The sequence below is a fragment of the Balaenoptera borealis genome, assembly GCF_965194805.1.
Source record: "Balaenoptera borealis genome assembly, chromosome: 8".
NCBI lineage: Eukaryota > Metazoa > Chordata > Mammalia > Artiodactyla > Balaenopteridae > Balaenoptera > Balaenoptera borealis.
Genome location: NC_138865.1, coordinates 10,731,091 through 10,750,559, shown reverse-complemented (window position 1 = coordinate 10,750,559; position 19,469 = coordinate 10,731,091). Strand labels below are relative to the sequence as shown.

Here is a 19,469-nt window from a genome sequence, read left to right as displayed (position 1 = left end):
CTGGGCTCCGCAAATGCTGCTCTCGGGCCTGAAACGGTGCTCAGGGTCCCACCCCCACCTGCCTTCTCTACCTGGTGGAGGCTGAGTATCTGTGTCCCCTCTGAAGCCTCACCCACCTCCCAGAGGAAGTCGTCACCTCATGCTCTCATTTTTAAGTAATGGGGTTTGCTCATTAGTGTATTTCATTCCCTTCTGGACTATGAGCCTTCCAAGGGCAAGGACTTTGTCTCTGTCCATCCAGAGCCTATTATAAAATTGAGTAGATGCTCAGTGGCTGTTTGTTGAAGGAATGAGCTCTCTGGTTGGAGGTGATTTCGACTTTTGAGAGCTCATAGCTCCTTGTGCTTCTCTTACATCATTTTCTGCCATGTATTTAGTCATCTGCGTGTTTCATTTCTCCTAGTAGACTCTAAGCCCCTCGAGGGAAGGCTCTGCTTCGCATTAACATTGTTTTATTTTGTTCTCATCTTTTTAGTTTTAAAGATAATACATGTTCAGGCAAAATATACAAACAATACAGAGGTGTCTGTAGTAAAGAGCGGTAGGAAACACAGAAACTGCTGTTAACAGTTGGGTATGTATCTTACCAGAAGGCAGGATCTGACTTTTGCTGTGCATTTGCAAATGTTACACACACACATGCTTCTTAACATAAAAGGTCATGTTCTGTATCTGTTCATTCACTCTTCATTTTGTGTTGTTTATCATGTAGGATATAGTAGAGGTTGACAGCAGAGAGGCTCTTGAGCCTTCTTGCATGGGTTATTAGCTATAAAATTAGCTCAGCTATCATTATTATTGTTATTATTATTAACTATAATCTTTGCATCCTCAGTGCTTAGTACATAGTCTTACATACTGTATGTGTTTGATGAACAGAAAGCAAATTAACAAAGAGATAAATTCTTAAAAATCCCCCAGCCTCTAATCACTAAGTGCAGCTCAAACTGCCCTAGTGCTTAACTCTCTGGCTGCAGACACATCTGGGGGGGCCCCAATCAGCTTATGCTCCATTTGCTGGGAATTTAACTCCTACCTACTTTCATCTCAACCACCCCCTTCAGGCACAGCTGACTGTACTAGGGATGGATACTTAATCCAGAGAGAGTTGATCCTTAGCTGGGCGGTAATTGATCAGATTTTCCTTCTGAGGAATTTGAACTAAAAGACATAGAGACTATAGTCAGACAGTCACAGGCACAGGAACAGCAATGTCATATAGAGACGCAGCTAAGGTGGTCCTATTCCACAACATGGGTCCTAATGGCTAGAAGAGAAAGCTAAGGGAGAAGCAGGACTCTGCAGAGAGATGCACAAAGAGAAACAGGGTCACAAGAGACCAGGCAGAGGATGAGCGAGAAAATAGCTGCTTCCATCCTGATAGGTGGTCCTGGGGCCTGGCTGTGTCTCGTGAGATCCTTTGATAGCCTTTTGATTAACCCTTCTTGACTTGGGATTTGCTTTAGTGAGTTTCTAGTCCTTACAACCAAACATGGGAGCAGCCTCCTGGTTCCTTGGTGCGTGGCTATTGGCTTCTCTGCTTTGCACCAAAATCTTGGCCTCCCTCTCCTGCTCTGTCCTTTTTCCTCTGCTCACTCTTGGACAACTTTATTGCTGGCCCTTGTCATCTGTCACATACTCATGATTCCTCCCTCCCCAATTTCTCTGGCCAACCATATCCTGCCATTGCCCTGAGGCTTAGAACGTGGAAGAATTTAACTCCGATGAGCTCATAAAATCCTGTAAGCGGAAAGCAGAGCATTCTTTGCTGCTTTAGAAAGGGTGCTGGAGTTGAGGGGAGAGGGAACAAAGCCATATGAAAGAGAATCACCTTCCTCCACATCTCGTCCCTCTTGCTGTTGAAGTCGCCTGTGCCTGGAATGTCCACCAGCACAACCCCTTCTGGAATCAGCTCCGATTTGGGAAGAGTCACTTCCACCAGTTTGATCAAGGGCCAGATTTGTGTCTCAGCTGATCCTTCATCCCAGCCTCTCCTCTGAGTCCGGATGTAGGGGTCCAGCTTGAGAGACAGCTCTCCTGCCTGGGGAAGAGGGTCAGGTCACACACACCAGACATTCTCCCAGCACGTCCACCCTGAATGGGCTGTGACTCGGGTTCATCGAAGGTCCACTGAGAAACGTGAAAAGCAGCACCTGGGCAACAGGCACCAGGAGGCCTCAGATCCAGCCTGGAAGGGTCTAGACTCAGAACCAGAAAGGACACTGGAGATCAGGAAGTTCAGGCTCCTTAACTGACAGATGCAGGAAAAAAAAGTCAGAACAGGGCTTCAGGAAAGTTATAGCTTCACTGGATAATGATTGTATCTTCTAAATTCCATTCCAGTTCTAAAATTAATGGAAGTCATATGCAATATTCTAAATTTGAGAGAGAGAGGATCCTTCCCACATGGTTAATGTGAACATGTTCATTACCAGAAAGCCCTGACTGTGGAAAATGGATAGTGAGATGGTGACCATATTTTCCAGATTGAAAATTGAAGTTGATCTTCAAAAAGATTTTAAAAATTTATCTTCCAAGTACCAAAAAATATATTGACATATAGGCATTTCCAGGATGTTTTAATGATGGTGGGTGAGATGGGGAATCACCCTCAGCCTATAGTTTTTCACGAAACATATCTGGGTACAATGACATATTCATGCCAGCAACTATGTATGGCAGCGAATCTCTATGGGATACTTCAGGGGACAGAAGATTTGGGATGCACGGTAGTCATTGTTAATAAATATCTACAGAATGGTCCTGAAGGAAAGATAAAGTAAATTCTTAAGAGAGTTGAGATTAAGTCAGAGGATTTGTTGCAATCTGATTTAATTGCAGGGTAGGGAGTAGGAGGTTTCATCAATTCTAATCAAATCACAAGAAATTGTGAAAGAGGAAATGATAAAAGTTCCTTAAGATATTTTGATTAAAAAATAAAGGAGATACAAAAAGAGCAACATAAAAGAAAAAGCATGGGCTTTCTATAAGAAGAGGACTCCACTCAATAAACTGGTGGAGGCGAGTCATTCTGGGAGGGAAATTCAGATTCCCTCACCCCAGCCTAGAACCCCTGACCCAAACTCTGAATTTGTGCCCTCATTCATGGAGATGGTAATTCTGTTCCTCGTGTTTCAATGGGTAAATTTGTAACACCGGGAAGGGATATTTCTAAATACACAGTAGTGAAGAAATGAATATTATATTGATACCTTGGTGTAAGTGGTGTGTATTCAGATAAAGTAACCAGTTTTATCATCATTATGTTTCTTTGGACGTGCTCGGTCTATGTTTTAGATATTAGGAGCATAATGAGTTTTAACTATAATAGCCATTTAAATATAAGAAATGGCTACTACATTTGTTCCATTTTCTAGATATATAAGAGCTAAGTGCCTTTAAAGGTTTAATTCATTTGACTTCTAAGTATGCCTGGTCAAGTAGTTCAATTTTTCTGAGAGAATCAAATATATTAAATTTGAACTATAAAAAGAAATCTTGATTAATTATGTAAGTAGCATTAACTTTTAAAGGAGGTTTTTCTATGGTAAACTTAGGAGATAATTGAACATTAAATTTTAGAACAGGTGTAAGTAATTGTTCTTGTTTTATACAAAAATTGCCAGATTTACAAATAGAATAACAATATATTAAAGGTGAATTTAAAGATGCAAGAAACACTAGGTTTTTAAATGTACAACATTAATAAATTACATATTAGTTGCCCGTGTATTTTGGTTTAATTTAAAATCGAATTTTAATTCAAATACAATGAATATTGATCATAAAAATGAAGAGAGCATTGTTCTACTAGGTGCAAATCCAGTATCCATCCTGCCCTTCACCTGCACCAGCAACATCCTGACTATTTGTTTATTTGGGAAGGCAGTGGATTGAGATTGGTCTCAGCCAATCTTGGCAAGTCTGCTTCTTGTCTTTTCTAGACTCTCCTTCAGCTCAGAAAGGCCATGTGACTCAGTTCTGAACAAGAAAATCTACATGGAAATTTGTTGGGTGTGTTTCTAGGAAAGCTTTTACTTCCCAGTGAAAGAGGAGATGTGGTTGGTGCCACCTTTTTATCCATTTGTTCCTTCTATGAAGCTAGCTGTGAAGTCCAGCACTTCAGTAGCAATTTTGTTACAATGAGGCAACAGGATGTGGAAGGTCAGGGGAACCAGAGGGATGCGGACATGTTTGAGCCACTGAACCAACCCACAGACCCAGCTGCCCCCAGACTCCTTATGTGAGAAAATGAATAAATCCCTATTTGTTTAAGCCATTAAAAATTGGGCTTATTTTTTAAATTATTTGCCACCAAAAGCATCCTTAATTAATCTTTAAGTAACTGTACACAGTCTTTCCTGTGAACAAAAACTCCCCACTCAGACACTAAAAATTCCCATTTGACAGCCATAAATAATGAAAAACCACTTTCTCATGGATACTTCTGATTTTGGCATCAACTTATTTCCAATAAGAACACTGTGCCTTGCACAAATCCCCTAAATGGATTCAATTGTTATCCTTGAGACTCGTGAAAAAATAAAGACATCCCGAACCTACCGCTTCCGCCTTGAGGGTGATGACTCTGGAGGTGGGAATCTTTCCTTTGGGCTTTGCCCTTAGTAACTCCTCATAGTTCTTCCTTGCTGCCCCGTTTCCATAAAACATTTGCAGCTTCCAAATGGCTTCCTCCACTGCATCAGCCCTGTCCCAGGCGTCCTCTTCTTCTCTGCCCAGCTCCTCAGGCCTGTGCAGGAGTTTCGTCAAGTTCTTCAGCTCCTCCTTCCACTCCTGCCAAGGCAGAGTGGGGGTCAAGCCCCCCATGACACAGATACAGAAGACACAGACAAAGAGAGAAATCCATCGTCCCTGTGGAGGGCAGGGGCCTGCATACCCAGGAAATCTAAAATCACCTAATCCCGTCAGGGATCATCTAATCCAACCCCCTTGTTTTGTCCATGAGGAAACAGGAACCCAAAGAGGGAAACGTCCTGCCCAAAGTCCCATAACGAGCTGAGACAGGACCCACTAGAACCCCCATCTTGTTCTGTTGGACTTTCTCATTCTGTACTATGTTCTTTTTGTTTAACGAAGACGTGAGCTATATTTACAAGGAACATAATGTTAGTCTCTGAGAGGGAGCAGGAAGGAAAGAAAAGGAAGAAGGAAGAAAGAGAAGGAAGGAGGAAGGAAAGGAGGGAGAGAGGGAGAATAACAGGGAGGGAGGGAGGGAGGGAGGGAGGAAGGCAACACTTACCTGGTCGGAGAGTAGGTGGATTTTGGCTTCATACTGCTCACAGCAGCCTGAGCTCACTTGAACAATACATGAGGTACATATACTTTCTCCAGACACTGGCAGAAACATGGCTTGCTGGATGATGGCATTGATCAGGGAGCTCTTCCCAGCCCCAGTGCTTCCAAATAATCCGATGTAGATTGGGTCCAATGATGGCTTTTCAATCAAGGCAAGAAGCCTGTTTCTAGATGAATTTAAAAATGCTCATTGTCACGGTCATCGAAGCATAGTAGGGAGATCATCAGAACAGAACACAAAATAACTGAGTTCTAATCCTGGGCAAGTCACCGCATCTTTCTGAATCTCTGTTCTCTCCCTGGTCAAAGGGGAATATTCATCCCTGTTTACTATACAGAGTTGTCATGAGGATCAAACGAGATTATGCAAAAATACTTGGTAATGATAATTCTACACAAACTCTACAATGTCTATATAGATGTGAAGTCTCCTTGTTTGTGTTCCATGGAAATTACATCGTCTTGATCTTAGAAATAAAGTCTATGCAGAGGTGAAGTATTATTAGGAGCAACGTTAAGAGTCTTACTGGGCAGGAGATGCAGGCTTGACACCACTCAAGTCCTTCTAGTCAGCTGGGCGCAGGCCACTGAGTGTACAGGCTCAGAGTCCCACAGCCTGGGCTGGATTCCAGGCCCTTTCACTTACCAACCGTGTGACCTTGGTCAGTGTCTTGGCCTCTCAGAGCCTCAATTTCTGCAAAATGGGGATGATAATAATGGCTCCTACTTTACAGCGGTATTGGGACAGTTAAACGAAATCTGATATGTATAAAGTATCTAGCAGATCACCTAGCCGCAGTGACAGCTCAGTGAATGGTAACTATCAGAAATAACAATGATGGCCTGTAGCTACAGAACTTTTTGGCTTTCTTTGCTCAGTTTTTTTTTTTTTTAATTAATTAATTAATTTATTAATTTATTTATGGCTGTGTTGGGTCTTCGTTTCTGTGCGAGGGCTTTCTCTAGTTGCGGCGAGCGGGGGCCACTCTTCGTCGTGGTGCACGGGCCTCTCACTATCGCGGCCTCTCTTGTTGCGGAGCACAGGCTCCAGACGCGCAGGCTCAGTAGTTGTGGCTCACGGGCCCAGCTGCTCCGCGGCATGTGGGATCTTCCCAGACGAGGCCTCGAACCCGTGTCCCCTGCATTGGCAGGCAGATGCTCAACCACTGCGCCACCAGGGAAGCCCCTTTGCTCAGTTTTTAATTGAAAATTCCCTTTCATTGTTGGAGAAAAGCATCTACCACCACCTAAGGAAAGACATCCAAGTAAGATCTGATGGTAGCTGATGTCAGACTCACATGAGGTACTTGACACCATTAGGGATGCTGTCATCCAGGAACACAGACTGAATGAGTTTCTGGTAAGTGTTGCTCAAAACCCTTCTGGTCCGTGACTCCAGTTTCTCATCTGGAATCAATAGAGATGTATTAGCCGGGATGTACCTGGCAGGGATCAAGTACTTGGTCTCCACAAGCGGAATCTGCTCAATATTACAGAGAAAGAAAAAAAAAAAAAGAAATGAAAAGCCAATTAAACAAGAGAACAAGTTATCTGACATAAGAGATAATAGCTTGTGGGAGAGCAATCACTGATAATGAGGGCCTCCCATGAAGCCAGCCTGCTCTGAGGCTTAGTGTAACAGAAGTCAGCATATGCTTCACCATGGGCTGTAGCCCTTCTAGATTCTTCTCTCCTGTGGTCATAAAAAGAAAAAAAAAAATGCAAGGACATCATATAAATACCCATGAAAGCACCAAAACAACCATTTTCATTCAAGAAGAGATTATTTTTGTAACAAGCCTCCTATCCAGATTCTGAGAGATAAACTGTCATATTACATTATCTCTGCAGAGACTAGGAGGCCTCCTTTTTTGGATCGGGATCATTCGAAGATGTTCCATCCTGCTTCTGAATGTAACCTTCTCTTCCTTTGAGCACGTTAACACATTTGGAAAAGAACAGAGCCACATTAAAACAAGTGATAGAGCCCTTTCATGACACTCACATTCCTTAAGGGCGCTTTGTTCCACAGAGGGAAACGCTCGGAACCGCTGGTCTCGATCTGACCGTCTTCTTTTTTTCATTGGTTCTTTAAATAAATCATCATCAACTAGAGATAAACAGAGGTTATATAAAATTATAGGTCTTGGGGGCATAGTATACAGTTGACCTTTAAACTATATGCAGATTTCTGACTTCGAAGCAGGGTGGGCGCTCTAACCCCTGCGTTGTTCAGGGGTCACTGTGTTTGCCTGACCTCTATCGATACACAAACCCAAAGAGTCTAGGAGGACCCCTGCCAGCCCTGGATGTCCGTGAGCTCATTTCAGAAGCAGCCCTGTTGGGCCATTCCTAATTCCCAGAGTCCTAGGACTCTGCATCTAGTTCCAAAACGCAGAGTCCAACGTATCTCCCCAGAAGATAAGTTGAAATGACATGAAAAGTTCCTGTTTGGGAATCCTGAGAAGAAAAAATGGCTCGATATTCTTCACCAAATGCCAAGAGTGTTAAGAGAAGCCCAAGACGGCTCAGCGTGGGGTGGAGAAAGGCTCCTGGGAGATCTTTTCAAACAGGGAAATTGATTGGGAGCAGAATCAGAGGAAAGAACGGGCCATGTGACCAGGGCAAATCTCTTCTTCTCCCGGAGCCTCAGTTTCTTCATCTGTAAAATGAGTTGGCTGACAAAAATATCAATATAAGTAATACAAGAGTTTTGGAGGGTGCCCTCCCAGTGGACATCATTCAGAGATTAAATTGGGGGGCTTTCCCCCCGCTTCCTCACTGAAAGACATTAGCAGCTGCTTCCTTACATGGGCAAGAAAAAAAAAATTGCCAAGAAGCAAATCTTCGTAGTTCTGCAGAGATTTATTCACTTTAGTGGCTTCCATCGGTTATGAAGTGAAGAACTGGAAGGGTCCATAAACCTCAGGAAAGGGTGTAACCAAAACTGTGTGTTGGGGTGAGTTTTAGAAAACACCCCCCTGGCAGGATTCACCTGGTTAGAAAGGGGCAGTAGGTGGGTCTTTGGAGTCAAGATTGTTGGAAATGGTTCTAACCCAGTGCCCCTGGGGCTGGGGCTGGCGTGGGCCTTAGGAAACGGCCATGAGGTGACCTGGAAAAACAGGTGACCCCAAGAGTCATATTCTCTAAGCTCATAAAAGGGCGTGAGGCCTCCAAACCGAACATGACACAGGGTTCATATTCCTTCAAGAACCAGAGAGAGGGAGTTTCTCTCAGGGACCCAGGGTGGCAGCCTGAGCAGAAGGCCCAGCCTCTGCCACTGGCCTGCAGACGCGGGTCTCCCGGATAACTCAGGCGGCCTCAGCCTCGCATCTTCCAGCACAGATTCTGCTGTGTGCTGGAGCCGGCTCACACCCCACAGGGTACTGCAGCACAGCCTGAGCTGTCTGCCAAAGCCCCAATCTCTGCGCCCTCATGCTCACACAGTGACAGGGAGTTGAGAGAACTTGTCCTTAGACCCTCTCTCTCAGACATTCTAACTTTACGAGTGAGCTCCACTCAAAGAAGTTATCCTGGCTCAGTCTAAGGACTGCCTTAGAAACACCAAGGGGTTGCTGGCTCAGTGGCTATGCCGGAGTGGAATGGGCAAAGAAGAAAAACAACATGCCACTAGTTAGGGAGTTTGGGATTGACATGTACCCACTGCTGTATTTAAAGTGGACAACCAACAAGGACCTACAGTATAGCACAGGGAACTCTGCTCAATCTTATGTAACAACCTAAATGGGAAAAAAGAATTTGAAAAAGAATACATGTATATGTATAACTGAATCACTGTGCTGTACCTCTGAAACTAACACAACATTGTTAATCAACTATACTCCCATATAAAATAAAAAGTTAAAAAAAAAGTGGAGGCAGATAAGGTTTTCCAAAGTCCCCAGATTATTTGATTATAATATGCAAATATCAATAGCTAACTTTAATAATTTAGCTTATGTAAGGGAATACACTGTAGGTTAAACTTTTGAGCCTAGATATTGATAGTAGGGGGGCGTGACAGAATCACAGGATTTATGAGCTGGAAAACAATGTAAAATATGTATGAATTGAGATGTAGAGTTCCAGAGAGATCAAGTGACTTGTTCTAACGGGCACAGAGCTAGCAAATGACAGAGCAAGAACAAAAAGCCAAGGATGTAAACTACGAGTCCAATGTTTTTTGATGCACAATTACAGTCTCATTACTTTAAATTATTATACATTATGGTTTAATATTGTGGAAGATGTTTATAACTTATTCTTCTATTTTATCCATGATCCCAGAGTGTGGAAAAGAAAAACATTTAGAGCTATAAATATGTTATGACTGAAGTTATCAAGTGAAATTCTAGAAAATCTGCCAATAAGTTTTAAAATAATTTTTAACCATTAAAAAAGAAAAAAACAAACAAACCAACATGCAACTTGGGCCCCTAGGCCAGCGGCCAGCAGCCAGCGGCCAGCTGAAGAACAATTTAGTACGTGTTATAAACGGTGTCTTGGAATTCCAGTGTGTTTCCACCCTGCCTGCGGAAAGAAAGTAAAAGGATGGAGGGCCTTGATCTTGACTCTGTAACTCGGGAACTCTTCTGTGTAAACAACGTTTGCACAGTATCTTAGCCACATGTACAAAAGAGTCTCAATACAGCCCATGTATCCTGGCCTTTATTTCAACTTTGTAAAGACTGGCAATTAATCTGATCAAAGTTTGGAAGCTTATTTCTCAACTAAAGCAAACGCTGAGAAGTCAGATAAAACAGCAAGGTTTTAAACTTTTTCTTCAATTTCTAAAATGAAAAACCACGTGGAAAGGAAAAAGTACTTCATCTGGGATTTAAACCACTTAAGGGTAGTAGTTTTATATTAAACTGCAACCGGAATGAATTGGTGTGAACTGGCCACATTCATTCTTCCCTGTAATTGCTCAAGCACTCCCTCGCCTTTTCCAGCATTTCACACTGATTTATTCGAAGAAACAGCAGAGGGGTGAGTAGCAGTCCGAAGAAGTCTTAGCCTCTGCTGCTGTTGCTCCTTGCTGCCACAAGGTGTCGCTTTTGACAACTGCTCTCAATACAGGCTCTTTGTTGATCCAGATCGTAGCCAGAACCTGCTGCAGATCTTCCCAGCAGAACGCCCCATGCCTTCAGGGCTAACCTCAACCAAGGGGTCCCCAAAGTTGCATTTCCTTCAGTTTTCATGCCCAGCCACGTCTCAGATGCTAGCACTACCCCACTGACCCAGAAACACTGATCCCTTGCCCTGAAAGGAATTCATCCCCAGGAGTGAAGCAGTTTTTCCTCTTCAATTCTCAAAACACAAAGGATGTGACACACCCTGCTTTCTGCACATAGGGGTTACTCCCCTGCATCTTCCGAGGGAAGGTTCCCCCCTTGTCTCCGGGGGCCCTACACCCAGCCTTCTAGGAAGGGGGGCCACCCTCACGAACTCCAGTGTTGTTCACCCTACAACTCTCCTTCTAAGGAAAGCACCTGCAGTGATTCCAGGGGCTTACCTTGCCCATTCTGAGAGGGTTACCCTCAGAAAATCCAAGATGGTTTCCTGGAACCTTCTTTTAAAGGAGGGGGAAGCACAAATGTAATTGCTGGTCAGACAACCCACTGTACTATGAATAGGATATTTTAGTTGTTATTGAAATAATTGACGTTCATTCACTGGTAAAAATGTGTCGTGAGAAAGCAGCTTCTGAATAAAGAGCAAGGAACGATGACTATAGTTCAATACAGTCTCAGCTCATTTGCCCTTGATTACATAATGGTAAACAGTTCCCATTCATTTCATCAGGTGATACTGTAGGGATGTTACCTGGATGTGGCTCCTGACCCACAAAATCTTCAGTTTCTGCCATTTCCGGTTGTGTAATCACCTGCTTTTGTCCACTTAGAGCATCAGCCTGAAAAAAATGCACACAAAGTACAAGGGTGGAGGTGGGAGGGGTAGACTGCAGAAATTGTAAATACAAAGCAAAAAACCAAAAATAACATGTAATTTTGCTTACGCTTTGTCTCCCCAGTTAGATCCCAAGCTTCTAAAGGGCAGTGGCCATTCTAACTTATTTTCAAATCCATCACAACAGCTACTTCACTACACGTTGGTTTAAATATGACAAAAATCCATGTTTGACTATTGGTTTTCAACAGTAGTTGTATCCGTAGAACTTTAAACTGAAAAGACCTGAGATCTTTAAGGCAACTCACTCTGAAAAGAGAATAAACCTCTAGTGACCAGACCCTTGAAGGTGAAGTTTTATATAGGTTTGCTGCTTTGGGAGACATCGGCGCCCCAATCAGGTAACCCTCCAACTCCTTTGCCAGTGATATCGAGTCCCAGGAGGTCTCAGCAAGTATCTGGGAGTTGGATGGAATATTTGATACTCCTGGGGCCCCCCGGAGTTGCCACTGAGTGGGGAGGAGAGATGCAACAACTAGGGTCTCTGGATCTTCCTCACCAGCCCACCCACCACTTCAATCAGGAAGACACCCCTACTGGGGGCTACGAGCAGCTCCGCCTCATGGGGCATCTGTGGGTGGCAGGGTGGGTGGAGAGAAGGAGAAGCCCCTCCAAAAGAAGAAGTGCCATATCCAACCTGTCTCTAGTCCCGGGCACACAGGGTTGGGCACAGAGGGAGAAGTGGGTCCGTAAAGACTCAGAACAGTGGGCCCTGCTCCCCTGGAGTTCTTTTGTCCCCACACGTTGAGGAGAATCTGAGGGACACAAGTTGGGGGGCATCTGTGCTTCTTCTCCACTTCTGATGTTGCTATTTGGATCACTCAGCTGCGTAATTCAAAAGCAGAGAGTCACCAGCCCTTCTGAAATATGCAAAAGCCCACCTGACCTGTCAACCCCGACTAGACCCACAGGCCGTTAGTTGTGGAGACGGTGCCTCGTTTACATATTACCCCCAAATGAAAATCACCACTCGTCAGTCAAAAGAGCCTCTTACTCTTAGTTTGGCTCATGGGTATCAAACCAAACAAATGGTTTCTGTACTTGGTGGGTGTTTGTTGAATGTGGGGTGAACCCTACTATGTACAAGGTCCTGAGCCTTCACTAGAGCTCCTCATCTCTCCATTCTTCATCTTGAGGCTCCCTCTCCGACCACCCCAAACTCCTTGCAGTCCTCCGAGGCAGGGAATCCAAGAAGAAACGTGCTTCTGTGTAGGGTACCCTTCCCCTCTTCTTCCTGGTGAATTCCTACTCTTTCTTCAAGATCTTGTTTGAGTATTTCCTCTGTGCAACTGTGTCCTGATTCCCATTCATTCCCTTCTTGTGTCACCGCTGCTCCAAGGACATCTGTACTATGATGCTTGCTATGCTTCCTTTATGTCTCTTCCTCTTTACTGAACCGTGAGCTGTTTGAGGTCATGGCTGAATTGATTTCAGTGCTGCATTTCTATCATGACGTGCAATGACTGACAATAAGGCTGAATGATTGAATGAATGAAATAGTGGTGGGAAGCTTTTGATGAGATTCTATACCAAAAGATGTTTTAAAATCAAATTCATTTTGATAGGACTGCTCCATAGGAACTGAGAATGCTTAGCTTGAAAGGGAAGGGAAGACACAGGCTAAGGCAGAAGACAGGGAGAGGACTTCGTAGTGGTCTTCAAATACCTGACCTTAGAGCTGCATATAAAAGACGGACAACGCATGTTTCCAGTGGTCCCAAGCAGGGAGAACTAGATCCATTAGGTAGGTGTAAAGTAAGTATAAGAAAGCACATTTTTGCTGAACATTCTCTGGTACTCAGAGTTGTCCAAAATGGAATGTAACGAATTTTCTGCCCCAGAGATGTGTAAACCTTCACTGGTATAGCAACCTAATAAGAGCATTGGACTAGATGGATTTTAAGGCTTCTTTAAATCCCAAGATGCTGTGTTCTTGCTTGAAATGGTCACCAGTAAAGCTGGTGGTGGGAGGGCTCTACGAGGTCACTAAAATTCATGAGAGTTTCCTGATTGGAAATGCTGAGTTAGAAATGCTAAACCACATCAAAACTTAGGCGAGTTAGGAGGAAAAAATATGGTAACATCATCAGTAACTTTAGATGTGGAACTGGGAATTGCCCCTCAGAAGGAGATCTGTTGTTTTCTGAAGACAGCAGCTCCATGAGCCATAGTCACACAAAATGTTAGGCATCATATCACAGTGGGCACTGGAAACAAAACAACATGTGTGGTCCTCCCAGGGGACAGATCCACTGTAGACCTTCAGGACAGCTTATTCTGCTAGTCAAATGCCAGGAACAGATAGAGAAGCCGGATGAAGCCCCAAAGAACTAACAAGTTGATAAGTGTTACCACCATTTGAACACTGAGATTAAGGCCCTTCAGTCCAAGACGGAAGAGGACTTGGAGTACAAGCAGACGTGTTCACCACATTCTAGAATGCGGGCAGTGGTTTGGGCTCCCTTCAGTGTCACAGGACTTTACTGATTAAATCAACAGTGCACAGTGGCCAGCAAGGGTTATTGGCATGTAACTGTCTGGGGTTAGATTGGGTTTAGCTGCTTGCAATGCAGACACCAAACCATGAGCCTCCCACTATAAAGCACCTATGGTACCAGTATAGGAGTAATGTGTGACCCCTAACTGAAATTTGGAGAAACTGGAAATTATTTGAGTTGTGGTTGTGGTAAATTCTGCTTCATTTATTCCTTCTGCCAACGTTCCAACACTGGCAGAAAGGGACCATTTGATTGATAAACGAAGACACTGGAAGATGGAAAGGGATCGTTTACTAAAAGGCTGAAGAGGCAGAATGAAATAAATGCCAAGCACTTACAAAGGAAAACCTATAGACAAACATATCAATTAATAGGGGATAGTGTGGTATAGCCCCTCAGTATATAGCCATTGAGTTAAACTAAATGATACGGTGGGAAGGGCATTAAGCTGGAAATCAGGGTGGCAGTTTCCAGTTCTGGCTTTGCCAAAATCAAAGGAACCATAGGACTTGAGACCCATCATTGTACCACTCTGGGCCTTAGCTTTCCCATCTATAAATTGAACTAGTCCTTAAGGTGCGAATTTTCTCTGATTTAGTTGGGAGCCAAAAGGATTAAGTTCTTATTTTGAAATGTCACTTGCCATGGAAACCAAGACTGTACCAATAACTAGGGCTCCTGTGTAATCAAAAGCAGCGTAGCTGAGATTACGGTCATTTCAGGTTCATTTTGCTTTGAAGAGCAAAAGACCCATAGTCCTTCCTCAAATTATGTTGGGCTCCACTTTCCACCAAAGAGAGGTAGCAACAATGGTATATTTTGTGAAAATTTGTTTCTGTAGAGAAGCAATTGAAAACGTCCAAATGTATTGCTCACACGGGCAAGCTTTTTATGTGTGGTTTATTTCACTTGTATTTCAACTGTGTGGTTAACAGTTAAGTTTTGCTCTTAGTACTTATTTACATTCATGTGCACTGAGCCTAAGAATAGCATCTTTCAAATGAGACTCTCTGCATATTTATCTAGATGTGTGAAGGTTGCACAGAACCAGTTTCCTGTCAAATAATTGTGACTATTGACACTTTTTCTTGCTTCTCTTGCTCTCCTTTCCTTCTGTTTGTGTTTGCTTACTGCCTTTTCTCTTAAGAGAACATAACAGAGGCGACACAAATGCAACGGTCACTCCTATACTAGAACAGCTTCATGTAGTGGAATTAAATAATGTTCTTGAGCCCCTTCTACAGATTTGGACACTGAGGCCCAGAGAGGGGAAGGGACTTGTCCAAGGTAACGTAGTGAGTCCAAGTTCCGTGTTCTCTTCATTCCACCAAGCAGCCTCTAAGTGGTACTATTTAAACAAAGTCTCCGGAGCTTAAGAGTAGGAGAATGAGGGAACAGTGCCCACAAATGAGGGGCTCCCTCTAATGCATGATGAAGGCATTCGGGGAGTGAAGGCTGTTGAGTAGCAGGGAGAGTGGGAACTTGATAAAAATTGTGCTTAGGGACTCCAGCTGAAGCTACTGTCTGCAAATTCTTCAATGCCCTCAGAAGAAAACAAGCCAGACTGTGTGCGGGGTGTGTATGTGTGTGTGTGCGTGCGTACGTGTGTGGTGAGGTGGGGGACGAGTAGTACACTTCACTGCCTTCAGTCCGTGTCCGAGGCAAACTGCATGTGTTTATTAAGAATGACAAGCGTCCAGGTTTCTTCTCCTCCTTTAGTCAGAATCTCATCCCACCTTCCCTTGCTTCCCATTAACCCCTCCCGACACGATTCTTGTTTTCCTTTCATTTCTGTCCCTTACCCACCACCCCAAGATAACACTGATAGGAAAAAATTAAAATGCTTCAATTAGCAAAGTTCCTTGAAGGGGCATTTTGATCATTAATATTGGTTTATTCCCTACTTTTAACAAATGTGGGAAGTGCTCAGTGCTTAGTAAACACTGAATAAATATTTGTTGAATGAATGAAGCGTGTCATTAATAATGGCAGGAATTATATTCATTCGTTCAATAAATATCTGTTGAGTGTCGACTGTGTGCCAGGCACTGTTATAGGTGTTGGGGACACATCAGGGAAGAAAATGGGCAAGGTGTGCCCATACCCAGAGCTTATATTCCAGACTGGGAGTGGTGTAGTGGGAAGTACTCAGGTTTTGGAGTTAGAATGCCTGGATTTGGAGATCCTGCTCTGGCATTTCAATGTAACACTGAACAAATCACTTAATCTCTCTGAGCCTCAGTTTATCCACGTATAAAATGAGAATTAAAAATACTTATGTCTGGAGTTCATTGTGGGGGCTCAATGTGACATTGCATGCATAGTTGGTCTACAGACACTCATGCATCTGTAGAAATGTTATTGTCTTTCAGAATATTTGGTGAAGACAGTTAAACAAGAAATCAGTACTAATATTTACCAGGGCAAAGTCTATTTATTTTGGGGGGAACAGATGCCACCTTAACTGATAAACTGACACCCTCATTCTTGTCCCCATTGACCAGTCACCTTGAAGGTTCTATGCACTTGGTAGAGTCTCGTCCCCTTCTCACAGGGAGGTAGCTGAAGAATGAAAAATAAGGGCAAGGAGGAGATTCTTAATAAAATGATGGAATGTTGATGACATTTAGGATTTATCTCCTTTCTGTTTTTAAATCTTAAATACCTTTGGTGCTGGCAAAATTTCCTAACCACTTTATTGGACATTGCACTGCTCTTCCAAACTAGTACATTCCAAAGGAACAATTTAAATACGTTAGCTTAGAGGCAAAAGTGAAACAAGGGCCTTCAGACCCCCAAAGGAAAAGAGTTCTGTTTTGAGCATTAATGCATCAACTAACGTGTGCAACATTAGAAGCACAGCCATGGGAGGCAGATACAGTAGAGAAGGCATTGGGATGACACGCCTCCTTCTCCCCCAGGCGAACAGGTCAGTAAATTAAGCAGATATTTTCATTACGTACTTTATTGGATTCTAAGGAAATGAACTTGAATCCTCTCATATTGCTTCCTCAAGCTTGCCAAAGTTAATGAGACTTTTAACTCTGTAATCTTCCTCCCTAAACCCATAACTCCAGTCTAATCCTGAGAAAAAAAGGACAACTCTCAATAGAGGTGAGCCCTACAGAATGTCTGACCAGGACTCCTCAAAACTGTCAAGGTCATCAAAAACAAGGTCACAGCCAAGAGGAGCCTAAGGAGACATGACAACTAAATGTCATATGGTGTCTTGGATAGGATCCTAAAACAGAAAAAGGACATTAGGTAACAGCTAAGAAAATCTGAATAAAGATAGCCTTTAGTTAATAATAGTATTATAAATGTTGGTTCATTAATTATAATAAGTGCATCATACTAATGTAAGATAAGAGGGGAAACTGGTTGTGGGTTCTACGGGAACTCTCTGTACTATCGTCTCAATTCTTCTATAAATCTAAAGCTAATTTTTTAATCAACCATAAGTTACAGCATAAATTGCATAAGAGAAACAACTTACCAGATGTCACTTTTTCTGCTTCAGCTCCAGAATTCCAAAAAGAAGACAGTGGCAGCTTCTTTGCCTTGGTCTCGGTATGTGGAACCAGCCGGGGTATAGAGCCCTTTGTAGCCACAGTCACAAAGCCACATTTACAAATAAGCAGAAGTGAAACTAATTTGTCATCAGAGGGCTATTTATGATGACTTCCTCCCTCAGAAATTGATTCACGCTATTTGCCTCTTTCATTTAAACTTAAATTGTATGTGAACTGGGGCTCTTATATTCTTTCTTCTCTGCCCTATCCCTACAGGTTAGTCATTTTTCCCTTCCAAATAGATTGCAGGATCCATCCTGCAGCATTCTTTCTTTGAGGATGAGAATTATTCAGATGGATCTGACTTACATGAGCAAGAGAGGAAAAAATGCCCCCATCCCAAGAGAGACAAAGCACTCGTTTCCCCTCCCCCACCCCCCGCCAAATACAAGACAACTGGGAGAGATGGATAATATGAGATGATGAAGATAAACTGATTCTTGATACACAATCTTGAAATTTACCAAAACTCAAACAACATTGGATTGTTTGATTGTAGAAATGAGTGTCATATAGTTTTAAATAACTCTTTCTGGAACTTAAATTTTACATCCATATTTTAAAAACAAAACAGAAAAACAAGTATTTTTAAAATGCTGTCCAGGAAAAGAAAGCATAACCTACTCCACATTGCTGTATCTGACAACCCAAACAATCACATCAAGTACAGGGGGAAAATATGTTTTTTAACCTGCAGCTTCAGGTAGTGTTTGACCTTCAAAGACAGTCAGTCATTACTAGGATAACCCTCGGTAACTGTAGGTATGTTTTTAGCCCAAAGTGGGGATTCAGAAAGCAAAAAGGTCAAAAAGAATGTGGTCTTAAAAATTGCTTTGAACTTTTAGCAAGATGGGTGCCTTATCCATAAGAAAACCATAGAAATACCAATATAAAGTTCAAAACAAAGAAAATCAGCGTGAATAACATGGTTAGTGTTGGATCTTCTACTTATCTCTGGGCAAAATCATACCTTATATTCATGACATATGTGCTTAGCTCTCCCTCTACTGGCTGTTTCTCTGCTTCAACAGGTAACTATTCTTAATCAGAGGTGCTACTAAAGTACCTAATAACTGAAATTAATTTTGGTCCTTTTTAAAGCTGCCTGGGTCCTTGACACCTGCTGTTGGACATCTGAATGCTAGGTCCTGAATGCTTGGTTAGAAGTTTGGGCAAACTACCAGGCTGAATTTTCACTGAACTCACTGGAACCACTGACGCAATTGAAAGAGAACTTCCACAGAGCCCCACCATCACACCAACCACCTCTCAGGATCTGCCTCACCTGCTCCACCTTCCAGCCTGTAAACAGATGAACTACCTACGCATGTGCCCATCAAAAGCTAATCCCTTCTCTCGTGCACCAGATCCCACCCGGTCTCTCCAACTGCAGGACGAGGTAGAGTACTTTCCCCTCTTCGGTCATCAAATTTTCACTCTCCACTGGATTATTCCCATCAGCACACAGACATGCTGTTATTTATTCCATTTGAACAGACACTCCCTCTGACCCCGGTTTCCCTGCCAGCTACTGTCGCATTTATCTGTATTTTATGGCAAACCCCCTCAAGAGTTGTGTCTAAACTTACTGTCTCAAATCTCTCTCCTTTCAATCATCAACCCACTCCAGTCAAGCCTTCACTTCTACCATTCTGTGAAACTGTTCTTGTCAAAGTCCCCAGTGACCCTAGTTAATTTTCAACCCTCCTCTTGACCCATCAGCCGCATTTTACTCAGTGGATCACTCCCTCCTCCTTAACACACTTTTTCCACTCGGCTTCCAGGAACCACACTTGCCTAGTTTTCTTCCCAACCTCCCTGGAGGCACCTCCTCAGCCTTCTTTTCTAGTTACTCCTCTTTCCTGCTGATAATAGAGGAGTAAACTAGAAAAGAAGGTCTTAAAGCTTAATCTTTGGTCTCTTCTCTTTCTTTTCCACGTTCACCCTGTTTCATGGCTTTAAATATCACCTATATGCCCACAACTCTCAGTTGAGTATCTCCAGCCCCAATGTTTTTTGTGTCTTACTGCTCACTAGGCATCCCAAACCCAATGCATCCAAGTTAAGCCCCCCACACTCCGCCCCCCAAACTCCACTCCACCTACGATCTTCC

General features: G+C 43.1%; 1 protein-coding gene across 1 annotated transcript in view; it reads right to left on the bottom strand.

Moving 5' to 3' along the window:
* The window catches only part of NUGGC (nuclear GTPase, germinal center associated), a 65,788-nt gene that overhangs the window by 42,140 nt on the left and 4,179 nt on the right, over positions 1-19,469 (bottom strand). The window contains exons 2-8 of the mRNA XM_082402775.1: positions 16,293-17,383; positions 11,143-11,230; positions 7,322-7,426; positions 6,615-6,723; positions 5,261-5,483; positions 4,564-4,794; positions 1,832-2,041 (exon numbers count right to left, since the gene is read on the bottom strand). Of these exons, the coding sequence (XP_082258901.1) occupies positions 1,832-2,041; positions 4,564-4,794; positions 5,261-5,483; positions 6,615-6,723; positions 7,322-7,426; positions 11,143-11,230; positions 16,293-16,490 (1,164 nt within the window). The 5' untranslated portion in view covers positions 16,491-17,383. The remainder of the gene's footprint in view (positions 1-1,831; positions 2,042-4,563; positions 4,795-5,260; positions 5,484-6,614; positions 6,724-7,321; positions 7,427-11,142; positions 11,231-16,292; positions 17,384-19,469) is intronic.